This window comes from Pteronotus mesoamericanus, unplaced genomic scaffold (genome assembly GCF_021234165.1).
Source record: "Pteronotus mesoamericanus isolate MK-2021 breed Mesoamerican mustached bat unplaced genomic scaffold, CSHL_Meso_final scaffold_54, whole genome shotgun sequence".
Classification (NCBI taxonomy): Eukaryota; Metazoa; Chordata; class Mammalia; order Chiroptera; family Mormoopidae; genus Pteronotus; species Pteronotus mesoamericanus.
In genome coordinates, this window is record NW_026555321.1 from 79,086,007 (window position 1) to 79,107,062 (window position 21,056).

The 21,056-nt window shown below is 38.8% G+C and overlaps 1 protein-coding gene across 3 annotated transcripts in view; it reads right to left on the minus strand.

The window, feature by feature from the left end:
* ATP6V1H (ATPase H+ transporting V1 subunit H) overlaps positions 1-21,056 on the minus strand; it is a 142,123-nt gene that overhangs the window by 49,786 nt on the left and 71,281 nt on the right. For all 3 annotated transcript variants that reach the window (XM_054595542.1, XM_054595540.1, XM_054595541.1), the window contains one exon: positions 20,306-20,431. In XM_054595542.1, coding sequence (XP_054451517.1) covers positions 20,306-20,431 — 126 coding nt within the window. The remainder of the gene's footprint in view (positions 1-20,305; positions 20,432-21,056) is intronic.

The window sequence follows — 21,056 nt, forward strand, 5'->3', positions numbered from 1 at the left end:
CATGTAATATGAAAAATAGAGGCATTTATTGAAGAAGAAACAAGAAACACTGTACATAGGACAATGACTCTTCAGTCCCCTTCAAAGTAGGAACCTTGGGACCTCACACAGCTCTCCCAGTCATTGTCAGCTGCCCTGTCATATTTTTCTGAATCTCACTGATGGTCTAATATCTCTTCCCTTCCAAAGGTGATTGAAGCTTTGGGAAAACCCAGATGTCACAGGGCACTAAATCTAGGCTGTAAGGGCGCTGAATCACCTGGGTGATTTGATGTTTTACCAAAAAACTCTGCACGAGACATAATGCATGATGAGCAGGTGCACTGCCAGGATGAAGCTGTAATTACCAGTTGCCCATAGCTACGGCCTTCTGAATCATCCAAATAGTTTCCACAGAGGAATGTTCAATCTTAACACAAAATGTGATACAAATTTGTTGCTCTCCTCACTCAGTCATTTTGAATGTGATGGCCACACATGCTCACTCAACAGTGTCTACCTCCCCCACAGACTAGTACAGTGAAGCCATCATTGCTCATGCATGTGCATTCCAGTCCACTCTCCTTGGCTGCCAGGTTATATCGATGTCATGTGAACCATTTTTGTTATATTAACTATGGTTGAACTTTTTTTGGACAGACCTCTCATATAATACCTTACACTTGCAGGAGTGTCCAACCTTTTGTCATCTCTGGGCCACACTGGAAGAAGAAGAGTTGTACTGGGCCATACATTAGATACACAAACACTAGCAAAAACTGATTAGCAAAAAAAGGGTTTTAAGTAAATTTATGATTTTGTGTTAGGCCACATTCATAGCCATCCTGGTCCACAGGCCATGGGTTGGACAACCCTGACAAAATTAGAGAACTGAATCTGGCAGAACACTGAGAAAACACCTTTTGTTCAGTTCTCATCTCAAATGCCAACTCTAGCTTAAGGTTTATGAGGCCTGAGTTGCCCTAAGACACTACCCTCGTCCTCATCATTCTCTATCTACTCTTCCTGACTTATTTTTCTCACAGTATTAATCACCAACCTGCCATTATATTATATATTTACTTCAGTTCTTGTTTAGTCTTTCTCTCCCAAATATAATGTAAGTGTAATGAGAATAATAATTTTATTTTATTTGCTGTTGTATCTACAACCCCTAACAATAACACAACAGATGTAAAACAAACACTTGCTGAAAAAAAATGAATAAATGAAGTATAAAATGGTATGCTGCTGATTGGAAAAAACAATTTTGATAGCTCCTATTGGAATTAAAAATACACAGACCTGATCCAGCAATTCTAAGAATCAGTCCTACAGAAATACATTCACATTCGCACAAAGGTGTCTATGAACACTATCTTAAAAAATGAATAAGGGAAAAGACCAGAGAGTGGGGTACATTAGGCTTTTTTCTCCATTTCTTCTTCCCTGTTTTTTTCTCCACAACAACGATAATTTTGTGTACAAAGCAGTTAAACATCCACCATTTTATCTAATCCCTACTACTAAGATTATTAGTTTTCCCTAACAGAGAGGTAAGCTGAGGCTCAATGAAATTAAAGTGGCCAAATTTTTTTTTTAAATTAAGAGACCCCAAGTCAGAATAAATGAAAGAGAAAAGTCACAGACTAATACATTTACCATGGTGACATGTATAAATAATTATATAAAAATGCAGTACAGGTATGTCTAGGAACAAAAGAAAACTGAAGACTGTAACACCTATTGACTCTGGTTACTACAGAAGAGGAGTTGGAAATGGAACAACAGTGAAGAAAACCCCTTCACTTTAGTTACATATGCCTTCAAGAGTACCTGATGACTTGTCCCAGGTTAGAGATATAACTTAGAATACAAAGATCTCAAAACACACACACGCATACATTTTCTAAAGTTACTTAATTTTACCAAGATGCTCAAGATGTTACTTTCCCTTATATTGCTATTTTTAAATTAAGTTGAAATTTTAAGTTTAAAATATTTAAGAGAAAATGTTTGAAACCATTTAGTTGTCTGGTCACATAGAAACTATTCATTTACAAATTTCTTTGTAAAGTCTTATTTCTTAAAGTCTTTACTAGAAAACAGCTTGAATCACAACTATCTTTGCTCACATCATTTTCATTAAAGCAGATACTTGAAAGTAATAAAACTCTACCTTGTTCAAAAGCTGTATGAATCTATGAAGCTTGCTCATTCAATTTCTGGAACACCACCTAAAGACTGTTTAAGGTTTCTTTACCTACTTTCTTCTATTACCATCTCAGCCTGTCAAATAGCTAAACTCTATAAACAACAGGAGGCACTGATAAAGAACCTGTTGTCAATCCAGAAACATTTCATTATAAAGTAATTCTACATCTTCTAATAAACTAACCGGGAAATGTGCATTTCCAAATAATAAAGGATAAAGGAAGGAGCATTTACAATACACATGCATGTTCCAAAGTCTATAAATCATATTCCTCAAAACAACCCCAAAACGAGGAAATGAGACCCAGAGAAGTTAGGTAATCTGCTAAAGACCCAGCAAATGTTGAAACTGAGATTTGAACTATTATCTGCCAACTCTAGACCACACAAAGCACAACCACACCCCGACAGCAGTTCATTCAACCCAAGCATATGAAAACCCACTAGGAAAAAAACAAGACTTACATTCAATCTCCCACACATTTATATTTTTTAAATTTCAAACAATGTTTTTAAAAGGTTAACTTGCAAATTATTCCAAAATTAACTTTAATTGAATTCAATTGAAGCATTTAAATATTTTCAAAAGATTAAACTATTTTAATGTTGTTTTATTATTTTGGAATTTTAAGAAATTATTTTGTGAAATAATAAGAAAACAATAACACAGGAGTCCTTAAAAGCATATCAGAACATTTGTTCTGAATACCTTAAACCAGAGGTCAGCAAATTACAGCTGAAGTCCAGCAGCCACTATTTTTATAAGTAAAGTTTTAGGGGAACACAGCTACACTCATTTGTTTGCCCATTGTCCATGGCTGCTCTGGCATTGTAAGGACAGAGCTGAGCGGTGTGACAGAGATTGATCTCCCAGTTTGGAAGAAGGTGTAGAATTACTTCACAATGAAATGATTCCTGGATTGATAACAGGTTCTTTATGAGTGCTTCCTATTGTGTATACAGTTTAGCTATTTGACAGGCTAAGATGATGACAGAAAAAGGTAGGCAGAGAAACCTTATCAAAAATGCTGACTCACAAACCCAACACTAGGTCTACTAAGTTAGAATCTGCCTTTTAACAAGATCACCATAAACGTTTAAAAAGCATACTCTTAGAATCAAAGGATGTTAGAATCAGGAGTCATAGAGACTTTTCCAGTCAAATATCCTGATAAACACGGAAATAATTTTAATGGTTATCTTGAGGGCCATGCAGTCTGCTGAATATCTCTTACAAGAATAAAAATATCTTCATAATATTATCTGTAAGTCTGCTAAGCATGCTTTCTATTTCAAATCATCAATAAAAATGTCCAAAAAAATAGGTTCAAAACAAGAGATTGTTGGGGTAAGCAAAGAGAGAGCCTCCTCCAAGATAACCCTGAATACAAGCTGTTATATCAAGAATGGATTCATCATAATCCAAATTTCTATCACCACATTATCCACAAGCAGAAATTTTGTCAAATACTCCAATGGGATCAAGACAGCAATATATCACAGCTCTGGAATTAGAACAAATATGAATGCTGACTCTGGTATTTGCTAGAAATGAAATCTTGAAAAGAGTCTATTCAAATCCCAAATAGAATTTACATTATTATTCTAACTGATCACTTCACATATTTGCTCTTGTTCTCTTTCACAATATTTTTCCACAATTTGGTCATCTTGCTTGCTCCCTTGGGCTTTTGCTTTGCTCTTAATCATAATCTGCATGGTTTCTTGTATTTCAGAATATTTCTTCATTCAAATTACATGCTTATTTAATAACCATAACATACATGATTACAAAGTATTTTCTGAAAACTACTATACTCAAAAGTGATAGGGGCAAAAACCAATTTGTATCACATACTTGCTAAGTTTAGAACTGCCTGGAAAATATCTTTAGAGCAGTTCTCCATAGATAAAAATCTGGGCTTTTTAAATAGCAGAAAAAAAAATTAAGATTCCACTTGTATCTCTTTAATCAGCTACTTTGAAGGGCAGCACTAGAATGCCCTTCAGTATCCCACACAGATAATTTAAGGGAATAAAAACTAAAGGCAATCAATAACTTCACATTTCTAATCACATTATCATAGAATAAAACTATAATGCCACATGCCATTGTTTCTGGTTATTGAGAAAAATCACAAAGGGTCATACAAAGGTAAAGGAAGCAATTTAAGGGAACCATAAAAATTAAAATCTACTGCTAGAAAATAAAACATGCACTTCAAAAGGCTCTTCAAGCCTGTTATAATAAAAATTCATGTAATGTTTTAATAATAATTTATTAAAAACTCCCTCTGTTAAATTTAAGTTTTACAAAGATGAAATTTTTTTAAAAAATTATTTGAGCTTATTCAGTGGTTGTGAAATACTCTAAGTGGCATACTGAAAGGATAATCCACTCTTTCCCCCTACCTATTTTCCATCATCCATACAACATCTACCATTCATTCACTTTGGTTTGGCATACTTTGTTTAAATAAGAATATCATTTGGGATAATTCAGAGAAAATAAAGTCTAAACAGCATAGGTAGAATTGCCTAAAAATGTTTATTGGACAACCTCCTCTCCTTCTTCAAGATACCAGACTAAAATAACAGTAATATTTTTTTCTTTTTAAAGAATAAACCCACAAGGACAATATGAAAAATTAAGCAACAGTAACAAAATATTAAAGTGCAAAGTCAGAAAAACACAGAAATGCCAAGTAACTTCAGACAACCAAATACCAAGCTGGCAGCCAGGGAAGTTGAACACAAACTGTTTCTGTCAGTACTTCTCCAAACCAGACTCAAACTGTGTTGTCCCATATGAAAATCACTAGCCACATGAGCTATTTAAAGTTAAATTAATTGGAATTAAATGAAACGCAAATATTCAGTTTCCCAGTCACAAGTGCTTTTTAGCTACTGAGTACTGTGTTGAACAGCACAAACATAAACTACAGTGAAACCTAAGTTGTCAAACTTAATTCAAGAAGCAATTTGTTCAAAAACCAAATCTCCTTTGTCACCTGAGACAGACATGACTGATCACACAGGTATCAGCATGAAACGGTTGTTGATCAAGAACTGAAGTTTTGTTCAAGAGCTGAGACTTTTTTTTCATGAACAACTTGGTCAAGAACTGAATTGTTTGCAATGGAGGACATTCTAGAACCCAGGTTTAACTGCATTTCTATCAGCACAAAAAGTTCTACTAAAGCTGAAATAAAAAACAAAAAAAATTAAATGGCACAATCGACAGGAATGGCAAAAGCTCATATACACAGAAATAAATCTAATAAAGGATGGACAAGACCATAACATTATCTGAAGAAAATCCTATATAAGTAAAAGGATATCCCATGATCATGAATTAGAGACCCCCAAATTTAAAAATATCAATTCCCCCTTAACTGAACTATATATTAAATTCCAACCAAAATTCTACTAGAACTGTTTAGTTGACTAGTTTATTTAAAAAATGCATATACAAAAATCACAGAGCCAAAGGCACTAAGACACATTAGAACAACAAATTCTTTTAAATTTAATTTTGTTTATATTTATGGTATTTTTTCCATTACCATTTATTCCCCTTAAACCTACAATCCTACACTCACCACATGGTTGTCCATGCCCATGAGTCCTCTTTCCTTCTTATTCAATCCCTCTACCCCTGAATCCCCCAATCAGAGCTATCAGCCTGCTCACTATCTATCATTATTTTGCTAGAACAACAAGTTTGAAGTGCTCATACTATCAGATACCAAGAGTGCTATAAAGTATAGCAATTAACATAATGTAGTATTGGAGTAAGAACAGAAAAATAAATGATGCAACAGAATAAAGAATTCAGAAATTCATTTGCATAGGAGAGGTTCTAGAGAGGATAATTAGGCAATAAAAAGAAATCAAAGGCATCCAGATTGGAAAGTGAGAAGTTAAACTATCTCTCTTTACAGATGACATAATCTTGTATGTAGAAAATGGAAAGGAATCCACTATGTTAAATATATTTTATTGAAAATAATAAAAAGAGCTCAGAAAGATTACAGAATATAAGCAATATAAAAAATCAATTGTATTTCTATAAACTTGCAATGAACATTCAAAAATGAAGTTTAAAAGCCAGTTCCATTTATAATAGCGGAAGGAAAAAAACTACAAATAAATTTAGCAAAAAACTGCAAAATATTTTTAAAACTACAAAACACCGTTGAAAATAAATATGATCTAAATAAATGGAAAAGCATCCCATGTTTACAGATTTGAATACTATAATATTGTTCAGATGGCAATATACACTCCAAATTGATTTACAGCTTCAACATGACCCTTAATCAATCCCAAACAGCTTTGTAGAATTTAACAAGTTGAATCTATAATTCATAAAAAGGGCAAGGGACCCAGAACAGCCAAAACCAACTCAAAGAAGAAAAACAGACTTCCAGTTTCCAGTTCAATAAGTGAAGAACTTGGATAAGTAGAAAATTCGAAAGAATCAATTTTAAAATTTCTCAAATTAATAAGCAATTATAGACATCAGAGGAATGGCAGTGTGAGAGGTCCCACTGGTCTCTTCCCTTGAAGTTTCAACAATTTGAACAGCTATAACTCAAAAATGATTCCCTGCTCAATGCACAAGCACATTGCCTGAGAGATCCACACACTGAAACATCTAAAGGTGGGTAAGTGGGAGCAAAAGTGGGAGGCGAGAAGGGAGAAAGGCCCAGAGAAAAGATATAGACGCAGCCATGCAGCCAGGATCTCACAACACGGCTAGTCCAGAGAAGGGAGGAATCCAGTTGTGGCTCATGCTCTCTTCAAGTGGGAGGAGTAAAGAGATTCAATGGGTATTTCTGCAAGAGTGATCAGTACAATCTGCAGCTGTGCCCAGACATCATGGAGGACACAGCACAGGGGTTCAGCCAAGGCTGTTAGGAGGTGGGCATCGCAGGCAGAAAAACAAACCCATATAGCCCTGCCACCACACAGGCTCCCAAGCTCGCCTCCCTTGGTGTCAGGTTGCAGAACACATTATCTGCAAACCAAAAATGGAGCTACAGACTCTTTTTTCCAGGGTGCATTCTGTGACTGGTCCCAGGGTCAGGGCACAGGGGAGACCCCTTGGAGGTCTGAGGTCGCCATTACTGGGAAAGCAAAAGAACAAAGAAGCAGGTCAGATCTCCCAGTCAGCACCACACCACATATCACAGCTGCACTGATAGCAGTATCTGGCTGTGGGAGACAGCACTGGGACTTCACAGACCTAAAAAAAACCATGTGATTCAGTGCCATCCACTAGAAAAATAAGAGAGAATATTAATCTGCTAGAGAAGTGCCACTCATATGTAGATGCCTAGACAGCGAAGGAATCCATCAAATATCATGAATAACCAATAGAGTAAGGCAGCTCAGAAATAAAATATAAAATCTCCAGAAAACAAACTTAAAGTCATGGAAATATGTGATATAAATGAGAGAGAATTCAAGATTGCAATTCTGAAAATACTCAGTGAGATGCAAGAAAATACAGACAGGCAATTTAATGCTCTTAGAAAACAAATCAATGAATAAAATGAATTTTAAGAGACTGAAACTTTAAAAGAGAACCAAAGAGAAATTCTACAGATGAAGAACTCAGTAAAAGAGATCATGAGCAAACTAGCCAGCACAGGAAACACAGTGGACCAGATGGAGGAAAGGATTAGTGATATGGAAGATAGAAATTTAGAATGGCACAGAGGAAAACAGAGACTTGGGCATTAAAAAGAAAACAGAAAAAAGAAAGAAACAACTCTGTAAGAACTATCTGATTCTATCAGAAAGAGCAATACAAGAATAATAGGCATACCAGAAGAAGAGGAGAAGGAGAAGGGAACAGAGCCTATTCAAACAAATAGTTGGTGAGAACTTCCCAAACCTATGGTTTATGGTAAAAGCCAGATCCTCAAATTCATGAAACAAACAGAACACCTAGTTACCTCAAACCAAAGAGACAGAATTTCTGCAAGATATGTTGTATTATAACTGTCAAAAATTAATCATAACAAAAGAATTCTAAAGGCAGCCAGGGAAAAAAAAGAAAGTAACCTATAAAGGAAAGTCCATTAGGTTATCATCAGACTTTTCAGCAGAAACTCTATAAACCAGAAGAGAGCAAAACCAAATATTCAAACTATGGAAAGAGAAATTACCAGCCAAGAATAATATACCCAGCAACATTATCCTTTAAATATGAAGGAGAAATAAAGTCTTTTCCAGATTCACAAAAGCTGAGTGGATTTATTACCAGAAGCCCTCCATTACAGAAAATACTCAAGGGTGTTACTCTACCTAAAACGAAAAACAGAAGGTCACAAAACTACAAGTAAGATCACCAACAGACTTATAACATAAATGGAGATCATTTGTGACAACAAAAACATTAAAAGGCACGTGGTAAAGGACTTATTTTATGAAGGATAGAGATCAGACACATTCAAAGAAAAAGTATTACCGTACAAACAGCGGTTCTCAAACGTCTCTCATCTGAAACAATTCAGTTCTTGACCAAGTTGTTAATGGAAAAAAATGTCTCAGTTGTAGAACAAAACTTGAGTTCTCAACCCAGCAACCCTTTCGTGCTAATACCTGTATGATCAGTCACACATCTCTCAGGAGACAAAGGAAAGTGTGCAAGTATGAATCAGTTTACTGCTAAACCTTGCATTGTTAACATCTCAGGAAATTGTGCTGTTAATATTTTCATGGTTTTTTTGCTTTCCTTGCTGATTATTAAATACGTACAGTAAGTCACCATGGGTCCTACAAAGGTTAGTGACAGCACCAAAGTGAAAAGTTGTGAGAATAATGATAGAGCTTAGAAAAGAAATAATTGCAAAGTATAATAGGGTGTTCACATGTTTCACCGGGCTACAAGTATGGCATGGTAAAATCAACAATTAGCACAGTTTTAAAACATAAAGAGGCAATTAAGAGTGCTGATGTTACTAGGGTGTGAAAAGTGCTTGTAAAACAGTGATCACAGGCAACCGAAGAGGTGCAAAAATTGTTGCTGATTTGTATCAACAAAAAGCAGTTAGCCAGTGATAGCATTTTGGAGACAATGATATGTGAAAAAGTGAAGATGCTGCATGCTGACCTCCTGAAAGATACCCTTGGAATGAGGGCTGAAAGTGATTTATTTAGGGCTAGCAGGGGGTGGTTCAACAAATTTAAAAGTGGCATTCATGGTGTAGCGAGGCAGGGGGAGACTGCCGGTTCTAACAAAGTAGGTGCTGACAATTCCATGGCAGAATTTCAAGAATACGTAGAGGCCAAGAGATTTGTTCCACAACATGTGTTCAACTGTGAGGAGACAGGCCTCTTCTGGAAGAAGATGACAAAGAGGACCTACATCACACAGGAGAAGTCACTGCCAGGACACAAGCCAATGAGGAACAGGTTAACATTATTGTTGTATGGGAATGCAAGCGGGGACTTTAAATTGAAGCCTCTATTCATCTACCATTCTGAAAACCTGCAAGTTTTCAAGAAAAATAATGTCTTGAAAAACAGGTTAAATGTGATGTGGAGGGCTAATAGCAAAGCTTAGGTAACCAGGAGATTTTTTATTGAGTGGATTCATAAAGTATTTGTCTCAAATGTGAGATAAAACAATTTTCTTTTTCCTGTTTTACAGGAAAACAGGAAAAACAATTGCCACTCAGGGCACTTCTTATAATGGACAATGCTCCTGCTCATCCTCCAGGCAAAGAGGCCAAGCTGGTGAAGAAGTACAGATTCATCACTGTTAGACTGTTGCCACCTAACACAGTTCCTCTCATCCAGCCCATGTACCAGCAGGTCATTTCTAAGTTTAAGAAACTCTACACAAAGGCACTGTTTCAAAGGTGTTTTGAGGTGACCTCTGAAACTCTAATGGGGGACGGGGGGCGAGATTTGGGCCAGCAGGTCCTGGAAGGCAGGTCCTGGGAGGTAGCATGGCTGGGCGACAAGCCCCATGCCCCCTCCCCGTCCTGCAAAGCTGTGGGAAACCACTGTAGCAGCCATCCTCAAACAGCCTGCTCAGTCCTCTGGTGGTGGGAGCATGAAGAAATCTGTGTATATCTGTAAGTAAGTAAAAATTCTATTTTCCTTTACACCAGATTCTGTCTCCAGTTATTGCCTATGGGTGGCAGTCAGTGGGAGCCCACTCCACTCATTCTATTAATAGTAGTAGTGCCCAATGTGGAACCCTAGCTACTTGTTTTAGGTCAACCCCAAGGAGCGGGACTGTGGGGCTTCCCAGTTGATGGGAATTCCTCAGCATACCTGCCAGATTCATTGGTCGCTTAAACATGCCTAGCAGGGGGAAAGGAAATGGGTCTGGGAAGGGAACAGACTCTGAGAAGGAGGGAGGATCACCTGAGTTTTAGGGATACAAACCAAGGTCCAGGTGATAACTGGACGAGTTTTGGGGAGGCCATTGCTTGGGTTCACTGACTGTGAGATCAGCTGGTAGGAGGCTTGCTGTGAGTACTCCGGAACAGTGGAGCTGTAGGTTCAGATTTTGCTTATATGTTCCCAGTTTGCCTGCATTCTACTGGGGTGTGTACAGCCATTATCCAATGTCCAAAAAAGTATGGTTTACTACTGTAATATTGTGTGGCCTACATACGTTTTTGGATTGTGGGAAAAGATGGCCCATGGGTGGTTTCCTAGATTACTGTACTATTAAGCAACTGGAACAGTATTGCCAAAAGTTGAATAGAGGGGATGAAATCCATTATCTCAAGGCATTTATGTCATTGCATAATAGGATTTCACCAGAGACAAAGGTCCACTTAATGGTAGAGAGAAGGCAAGGGGCCTTGAAACCTCTTCCTGATAATACACAGGAAGCAAAGGAAGATAAGGAAACAGGCCTCATTAATGCCCTGAATTCAAGGAACACAAGGTTCATAGCAGGAGGACCCCCTCCATCATTATCCCCAGCTCAAGCCACCCCTGAAATAGAGCCCAAAAAGGCAATGGCCCCACCCTTGTAAGACAAAGGCATGGTCTCCCCATCAAAGACTCATCACGGCACCCAATTTGGCCAGGGAGTCTCTCTCTAGAACAAGGCAATTTCCTCTGAGTCAGTATTCCACAGGCAGAGTAAATCAGGAAGGTCAGCCCTGGGGGTACTCTTGGGGTCATACTCCGTCCTCCACTTCAGACTTACTGAATTGAAAGAATTTCCAACCTCTCGTATAGGGAGAATCCTCAAAGAATGGCAGACCTTATCACCTTCATTTTTGCCACTCATCATCCAACATGGGTAGATATACAGGCCCTCCTCAGAACCTTGTTAACAGCAGATGAGAGATGCATGGTTATAAATAAAGCTAATGAAGAGAACCAAGGTCTCTATAAAGAGAATCTCAATGGGACCCCCCAACCCAGCTGGAGCAATTCCCTTGACAGAGCCTGACTGAAACCCAAATGGTGGGGGCCTAGCCTTCCTGGAACATTACAGGAAGTGAATACTGGAAGGGCTTAAGGAAGGTGTGCCTCAACAAAAAGAGCCTGAATATGATAGAGGCCCTTCAGCAAAAGCCAGATGAGGATGCTTCTCAATTTTTACAGAGGATCTATCAGGCCTATAGGAAGCACACTGATGCTGATGCACAGGCAGCAGAGAATGTGAACATAATTTTCATTAGGCAAAGTGCCCTAGATATCAGACAGAAACTACGGAGTTTAGATGGCCATTGGGAATAAATCCCTCTCAGTTGGTAGACATGGCCTTTCAAGTCTACAATGCCCAGAAAGCATGAAAGATAAAGCAGGCCACTGTGTTCTTAGAAAGAGGGTGGCAAGATCAGAAGAAGTGAGACCCTAAAGAGAAAAAGAGAAGCCCTCTAGGCACCAGTCAATGTGCTTATTGTAAGGAGGAGAGCCATTTGAGAAAGAAGTGCCCAAAGTTCAAAAGGGAAAGCAGGGATGGAAAACCTCACATTAGGAAATGCTAAAAAGCTAAGGGGAGTCTGATGATGAATGAGGACGCCCAGGGGCTTCCTTGTGCATCTCCTGACCTATTATTATATCCCCACAGGAGCCCTGGGTACAGCTGACAGTAGGTAACAAACCAACTGATTTTCTTATGGGTTAGGGAGCTACGTACTCAGTGCTGAATAGAAAAGTAATTAAAGAAAGCTCAGATAAAGTAATGGTTACTGGAGTGATGGAACGATTATAAAAACAGGCATTCCTTCAACCCCTAGAATGTCAGCTAGGGGATCAGAAGTCTGTACATAGTTTTTTCTACATGCCAGACTGCCCTGTCCCATTGCTGAGCTCAGAATTACTTTGCAAATTGCACACCCAAATAACTTTTTCTCCTGAAAAGCAGCAGCTATGTGTAGAGGTCCCACTGGAACATGCTCTCTAGTTCCAGGCACTCCTGACTTGCCCAGATGGTCCTGGAGTCGAACTCTTCCTACCCAGGATCTATGAACAGGTCGATCAAACCATCTGGGCTGATGGAACCCCAGGTAAAGCAGTTAATAGCCAACCCATGAAAGTTAACGTAAAAGGGAGGTATCCCAAAGAGCAAGCAGTACCCCCTCAAAAAGGAGGCTTTAGAGGGGATTCAGCCAGTATTACAGAAATTCCTAAAATCAGGACTAATTCAGTCATGCCAGTCTCCCTATAACACTTGCACTGTGCCAGTCAAAAAATCTTCACTCTGATGAATATCAATTTGTATAGGATCTTAGAGCCATAAATGACATTATTCAGGATATTCATCCTACAGTATCCAATCCCTATACTCTGTTAACCATGGTGCCTAGAGATAGCGAATGGTTTTCAGTCCTAGACTTGAAGAATGCCTTTTTCAACATCCCAATAGATGAACAGGCCCAACTACTATTCGCCTCTGAATGGCAGGACCTAAAAACAAAAGCCATGCTCCAATACTGCTAGATTGTGCTGCCACAAGGATTTAAGAACTCCCTGACTATATCTGGTGAAGTAGTAGCCAAGAACTTAAGGGATATTCAGGTGAAATCAGGAGTTCTTCTGCAATATGTGGATGACATATTGATAAATAGCAGCACCTATGAGGACTGTTTGCTCAACACCATCACAGTCCTAAATCATTTGGCAAAAAGGGGACAAAAGATATTGCCTTACAAGACCCAGATTTGCAAACAGGAGGCGGCACACCTAAGATTTCAACGGAAACAGGGCACTGGGAGCTTAATGGTAGATAGAAAACAAGCCATTGATACAATAGAAATCTCAGAAAACCTAAGGCAGCCTCATGGGTTCTTAGGGATTACAGGGTTCTGCTGAATTTGGATTCCAAATTTTGAACTCATAGCAAAACCACTATATGATTCCTTGAATGGACTGGACTCCAAACCTTTTGAATGGACAAGGAATTGTCAGGTAGCATTTGACACCTTGAAGGAAAAGCTGGTTTCAGGTCCCGTGCTAAGACTGCCCAAATTACAGGCGCCTTTCAAACTGTACATTCATGAAAGGCAAGGGATTGCACTGGGTCTTCTAACCCAGACTCTGGGAAATATCCCCAGACCCATAGTCTATCTATCAAAGAAGTTGGATCACACCAAAAAGGGATGGTCATCATGTCTTTGAGCAGTGGCAGCTACCTGTGACACCTTACAGAAAGCTTAGAAGAGCTCTTTCGGATAGCCTGTTACAGTATTGGTACTATATCAGGCCCTAACTCTACCGGAACAGAAAGTAGGGTATTGGCTGATAGCAGTGGACACAGGGAAATACCAGGCTACTCTGTTGGACAACCCAAATGTTACCTTGCAGACTACCACAACTGTGAATCTGGCCACCCTGCTCCCAGACACAGAGGGAAACTCAGCCCTCCAGTACGACAGCTTGGAAATTTGGTCAAGTTTCTTCTAGCAGGCCAGATCTACTGGAACAACTGTTGGTGGCACCAGACCTGGAGCTGGGAACAGCTTCATGGACGATGGCCAATGATGAGCCAGGTATGTGGTGGTCACTGTAGGCAGTGTAATAGAAATCCAAGCCCTTCAGTGTAATAGAAATCAAGAACCTCTGCACAGAAGGCTGAACTGATAGCCCTTGGGAGAGCCTTAGTACTGTCCCAGGGAAATAAGGTTAACATCTACATGGGCTCCACATATGCCTTCATGGCAGTCCAGGCCTATGGAGCAATATGGAAGGAGAAAGGACTCAACCTCAGGGAACAAAGATGTTAAACATGCAGAGGACATTTTAAAATTGCTAAAGGCAGCAAATAATCTACTGGACCAGGTTACCACAGACACCCACTGCCCAAGACACCAAATGAGCCAGGGAAACCAAACTGCTAATAAAACAGCAAGACAAGCAGCCGGAGGGCTGCCATGCTTAAGGATTTAGATCCCCTACTTGGGACTTGTCAGGATTTAAACCTCATTACACAGAACAAGATGAGTAACAGGCCCGTGAATGGGGGTTCACTAACAACTGATCCCAATGCTGTATGGAAGATCAACAACCATGCAATGACCTTACTTCCCAAGGCTCTAGTGTATCCAATCCTCAAACACCTACATGAAGGGATCCATTATGGAACGGATGCTTTGATGGACCACATTAGGCCACATTTGAAGGGCTCCCATTTGCAAAGACTGTTCAGAGGATTACCCAAGCTTGTCAGGTATGTGCCAAAAACAATCCTAAGAGAGAATGCAGCCCCAACAAAAAAGGGAGTAAAATATAAAGGATTATGCCCATTTGAGAACCAGTGAGTAAACTGTATGCAAATGCCTAAAACCAGAGGGAATTTCAAATTTTTATTAGTTTTTGTGGACACTTTTTCCAGATGGGTAGATGCATACCCCACTAGAACTGAGAAGATGACTGTGGTAAACTTCTACTTAAAGAATAATTCCTAGGTTTGGACATTCTCAAGAGTATTCAGAGTAACAATGGACCATCACTCACTTTGGAGATCTCCAGAAGGTTGGACAGGCACTTCAATTAAGATAGAAACTACATGCATCTTGGAGACCTTCAATCTATGGGAGAGACTGAGAACATGAACCACACAATAAAGAAGACCCAGGCAAAAATATGCCAGGAAACACATTTGAAACAGGACCAGGCACTTCCTATTGCTTTGCTCCAGGTTAGGGTAGCACCTAGAACTGGGCTTAAGATAAGCCCTTTTGAAACAATTTATGAGAGACCCTTCCAAATCTCAGTTCTGGGTGTGCCCCGCTCCTCACCCCCCCCCCACCCCCCCCACTAGATTAAGGAGAATGAGTGGAAAATTAAGCAATAAGTAAAACATTTAGGGCAAACACTAACCATTCTGCACAAGTTCGCTCATTGCAGGTCTATCTACCCATAGGGACAGGCGAACTGGTCCCTATGACATCTTACTGACAACACATTCTTCTGGGACACTTGCGGGAATTAAGTCTTGACTCTACCACACACAAATAAAACAGGCACCGCCCCATGAGAATTCAAACCCTGCTGTTGTGGTTGATGATGAAAAGCAAAACTGGACTTGTACTGTGGAAGGAGATTTGAGATTTCTCTTTCAGAAGAGAGTGGGCCCCAATGGAAAGTGATAATGTTCCTTTATTTAACTGTTTGCAAATTTAGGGATTTTTAGTTGCCAGATACCGAGTTTGAGGGTGGTCTGTTCCATTATTAAAAAGGACAAGGATTGAAAGTGAGTTATGGTTATGCCTATGCCTGAGTGAGTAAGAAGGTCTAAGAAGGTTGCAGAAGGTGTGTAGAAAGTTGTACAGCATATAGAAAAGAAAAAAAAAAGATTTGTGAAGGTTATAGAGACCATGCAAGGGTACAAATTTTTTTTTTAAAGGAAAGAAATCTCAGTGCTTGTGTTCAGTTATTCTTTGCTTTAGGTTTTGTTTCATTTCTTGCTTTCTGATCTCTTGGGGACCTGGGGAACTTAACTGTTTTATTTACACTGGGAATCCTCTGTCTCTGCTGTTTGGGGCTTTGCAACATTGGACCTCATAAAGGTCATCTGAGGTACCAGTTGGCGTGAGAATGTATCTCTCCCATTTGGGGCTTCTGACATTTGGACCATAGAAAGTTCATCTCCTGTTGGTTAGAGCCGGCTGGGGTGAGGGAGTATGTCTCTGCCATAAGATTATTTGGTGAGCTGATGCATTAGTAGGTGAGAGAATGCCTCTACCATTGGGGCTTCATGCCATTGGTGCCGGGTAGAATTCGGCTGGGGTAAGAACATATCTTAGCCGTTTGGGGCTTCGTGCCATTGGGGACCTGAGAAAGGTCATCTGTGTGACCAGTTAGTGTGACATGTTGGTGGGAAACAAGATCAAGATTCTTAGACTAGTCCCCTTTTATTTTGGCAGGGGGCAGGGGGAAGAAATTCTGTCTTTGCTTTGGATTTCTGTTTTCTTTCATTTTTGAAAAGAAATTGCGGTTCCTAAAGGTTAAAACCTCACATTAGGTTAGGAAGTAAAGTAATGAAAGATATAAAGTATGGAAATGCAATTCTGGTGAATATTGGAAGAACAAGGATTTTCCCTTTTCTTTGTATTTTTCTCCCTACCTGATCCCTCTAGAATTTGGAATTCTTAATGTGTAATGATATAAAATTTCCTTTTCATGAAACCAATAAGACTGGTTTTAATAACCAAGGCTTTGACTGGAGTGTCATGCCCAAAGGACGCATGCCTGGGCTACGGTTGTTACCAGAAAGCCTTGAGGAACTAAGATTGATTCGAAGCTAACAAAAGCCGATTGGAGAAGTGGCATAGTACCTTGTTTCATCATGTGGTTCATGGCAGTCTTTCCAAGGAGGGAACAAAGGTTGCTTTCCTGAAAGATGGCAAGGAGGAACCTTAAGATACGATGGGAACCTCTAGGACTTGAGAAATACAGGTACTGCAGGCAAAGCTGTATGGCAGTTGTGTGGCTTAGCTTCTATGCCCTGAACAGCTGTCTAAGGGTCAACCTAAAAGTTCCTTGTGGAAGTCCCAGCAAAGCAGACTTTAAGAAGCCTATGTGTTCAATGCTGCTCTTGTTTTTATGCAAACAATGAGGCAAAATTGAAAACCTGCAGTCTTTTTGAGGACAATGAGGGTGGTCTTGGGGAGAGGAATCAGGTTTTAAAGAAAATCGCAATGCTCAGTCAGGTGAACATCAGATTCTAGCGCAGTGAACTATCATCAAAGTTTGTTTTTACGTGAGAACTGATCTGGTTTAACCTGATGATATCAAATTATCACTGCTTAGTATCATTTCAGCAAAGGCCTTGTAACTGAACATCTTCTCAAAAGACAGTCTTGTGGACTCAGAAAGGGTGTAGGCCCCACTTGAGAAGTCTACCTGCATCACTACCTCCTGGCATTCAATGATTTGGTTGGACTAAACAGTTGAGCTGGTGAAGTATGAGGCAGCCTATCAGCTTTGCTAGGATAGATAGTTTCTATCTTAATTGAAACTACATCTTTGTTTTAAAACTGCTTTCTTTTCTGCCTTAATAGTTTGGATGAAAAGGGTCCAGAAGTGTTAAAGGGAGGAATCTCAGGATATTCCCCTTAGCCTAATTTAAGTTCAGTATAATAGGCAGTAAGGCTTTCGACGGGTGTGACACACCTTGCACAACTTCCTCCAAGGAAGAAGTTTTTCTTAATCAGAGACACTGCAGAATTAGTCCCTACCTTTGTTATTTAGTTGTTATAGTTCTGATTGAGCCTTCTAACCATGTTGCCAAATTTGTTGCCTCGAGAACAAGACAAGGGTGCCAACACATCCAGTAATACCATCCTCGGGACATCATGCACACCATTTTCCAGGGATAACCAAATGACCTGGACTTTGCAAGACCCTTCTCCCTTGTGTGAAGGCTCCCCTCCACTCCAGATCCCCTTTGTTAGGGACCTCTAGACCAGGGAATAGGTTAAGACTATGCCCCCTGATCAGCAGGAAGTAGTTAGAGAAGAATGACACCTTCATCCATATGCCCTTGTAAAATTACAAATATCCAGAGTGTTAAAGGCGGGGATTGTAATGGGGAAGTGAGAGGAGATTTGGGTCAGCAGATCCTGAAAGGCAGGTCCGGGGAGGCAGCACAGCCAGAAAACAAGCCCTGCGCCCTACTCCAACATGCAAAGCTGGGGCAGCCACCCCAACAGCAGCCTGCTCATTCCTCCAGTGGCGAGGTTTGGGGGTGGGCATCAAGAAATCTGTGTACATCTATAAATAAATAAAAATTCTATTTTCCTTTCCACCAGACTCTGTCTCCAGAGTTACTGCCTATGGGCAGGAGACAGTGGGACCCCACTAGTTTGGTTACAAAACTAATTTAACCTTCAGGGAATCCTGCAATGTACATTTTAATATCCTCACTTACTTGAGGCTCATAGACAAAGTAATATGCAATCAGCCTAGAAGAAATTGTGGCTTGAGTTAGTTGCTGAAAGAGATTGTGAGGGCTTTGATGATGACCTTGTGTCTGTTTTGGAGGATACTGTGTCTCTGGGCAAGTTCATGGGCTTGGAAGTGGACAATGATGATGTGGAAGAGTTGGTGGAGGATTACCACACTGAGCTGACCCCCAAGGAACCCCAGGACCTTCAGAGAAAGGTCAGCAGCTGAAAAGTTCTCTTCAGAGGAGGAGGAGGGAAGAGAGACTATTCCTACTTCACTAATCAAGGAAATGCTTGGGAAATAGGGAGAAATACAAAGTTTTATTGGTGAATACTACCCTGATAAAGAAGTAGCAATCCATGTGGTAAACTTGTTTAATGAAAATGCAGTGTTTCACTTCAGGCAAGTGTTAAAATGCAGACAAAAACAAACATCATAGGATAGGTTTTTAGTGATACAGAGGAATCACTGAAGGAAGTTCTAGTGGAACAAAGAAATAAAAGAGAAAAAGAACCTCAGAAGAATAGCTACCTGATGTTATTATGGAAGGGTATGCCCCTTCCAAAAAATAGCATCCCTCCATCCCCCCTCTCTATATTCAGTCATCAATAGCTCTCAACATTAAGGGTAAGTTCTAGTGTGTATGTCAATATTCATGTACATTTCATTTCCTTTTTGTTAAGTTTCCATTTATATTTCACATCCTTTTTGTTTTTTAAAGTTTTTATCTATAGATTAAACAGTACATTAGACATGGACTTTATATAAGAAAAGTTAAAACAAGGAATCATTTGGGTATCTGGAATGGCTTAATTAAATTTATCTTATTTTTAATGGGAAAAAAATTATTCAGTTTTTGAACAAATCACCTTTCAAACAGTCTTCTAGAATGAATTAAGATCAAAACTTAGGTTCCACTGTACAAAGAACTCATGTTCAGAATACATATGGAACTCTTATATTATGTTGGCTAAAAAGTCCATTTAGTTTTTTCCATAAAATAAAAGACACATTTTTCATTTTCACCAACAACTTTATTGATTTGGGTATTTTGAGTATGTTACCTATTTCTTGCTATTGGCTTCTAGTAGGTAGAGATCAGGGTTGCTACTAAACATCTTTCAATATATAAGATAGCTCTACAGCAAAGATTTATTTGGTCTAAATGTCAATAGTACCAAGAAACTTTGCAAACCACTTTTGACATGCTTGATCAGTCACAGAACCTTCTCCATACACTGCACAAATCTTTTCTTTTTGTTTCAGTTGTATTTTTACCTTTCTTGAAAAAATAAAGCATAATATGCTAAAATGCTGCATATCATCTTCCATCTTCAATATTAAAATGGTTACACAAAAATTCACCAATTTTGAAGCATTTTTAAATGCACGCTGATATGACGGCTGTCACAATACAATCTAACAAAATTGTTTTGAATGAAGTTAAAGACACCTAAGCACCTCAAGAGCCATCACATGAAAAAACTAAACAAATTTTTTGACCAACCCAATAAAGTGAAAAAAAAAAAAAATTCAACAGGCTCCTCTCCTAGAAAAAATACAATACACACAACCTATAAACATATTAAAAGGTATTCAACCACCATTAATGGGCAAGAAAATACAAATTAAAACCACAGAATATCTAACATTTAAAGAGTGACAAAAACATGTGTGTGAAGCTGTACAGTAACAGGTATTAGAATGTAAACTGAAATTTAGAACTTACTTCAAGAGTTCATAATTCTTCTCATTTAATCTCACAGCATTTTCCCTCCAAAATTTCTCAGATTTATGCACAGGACTCCACTCCAATCTTCCAGATTTAAGTTCTGAACTGTACTCATCAAATGAGCTATAAAAATTTTTAAGGAATTCAGAGTTTATAAGAATCTGAGAGATCCTACAAGTTAAGTAAAGTAAAACATCTTTACTGATGATCTAACTACAAAGACTGACCATCCTTAGTACATTAACAAACTACCACTAAACAAAGTTTAAACATCTTAAACAAGATTTATAAATCATGTGAAATTTATTCAGAATACTAAGGTCCAGTACTCCTGACAAATATGAATGTTCATCATGAGATATTAAAAGCACTTGCTTCAGAAATCCCTACCCTAATATATGTATACATAAATGTAAATATCTGGTAATCTAGCAGAGCTTCTACCATGCCACTTAAAATACTATATGTGCCAGACCACTAGATATATAGTAACATAAATTTATGTTAAACTGGTACTTTAACAAAATAGTATATTCTAATATTATTACACTATAAACATCATAAACTATATTGCATTACAAAAACACATACCTGCACAATTTTTCACAATGTGATTATGAACAGTAAAGAGGTAATTCTCTAGTTTAATTAACCCACTAAAGATTAATTAAAAACAGAAATCTCTGTACGTATGATAAACTGCAATCAATGCATTTTAATTAAATAATTATTCCCTATGTATCAAGTT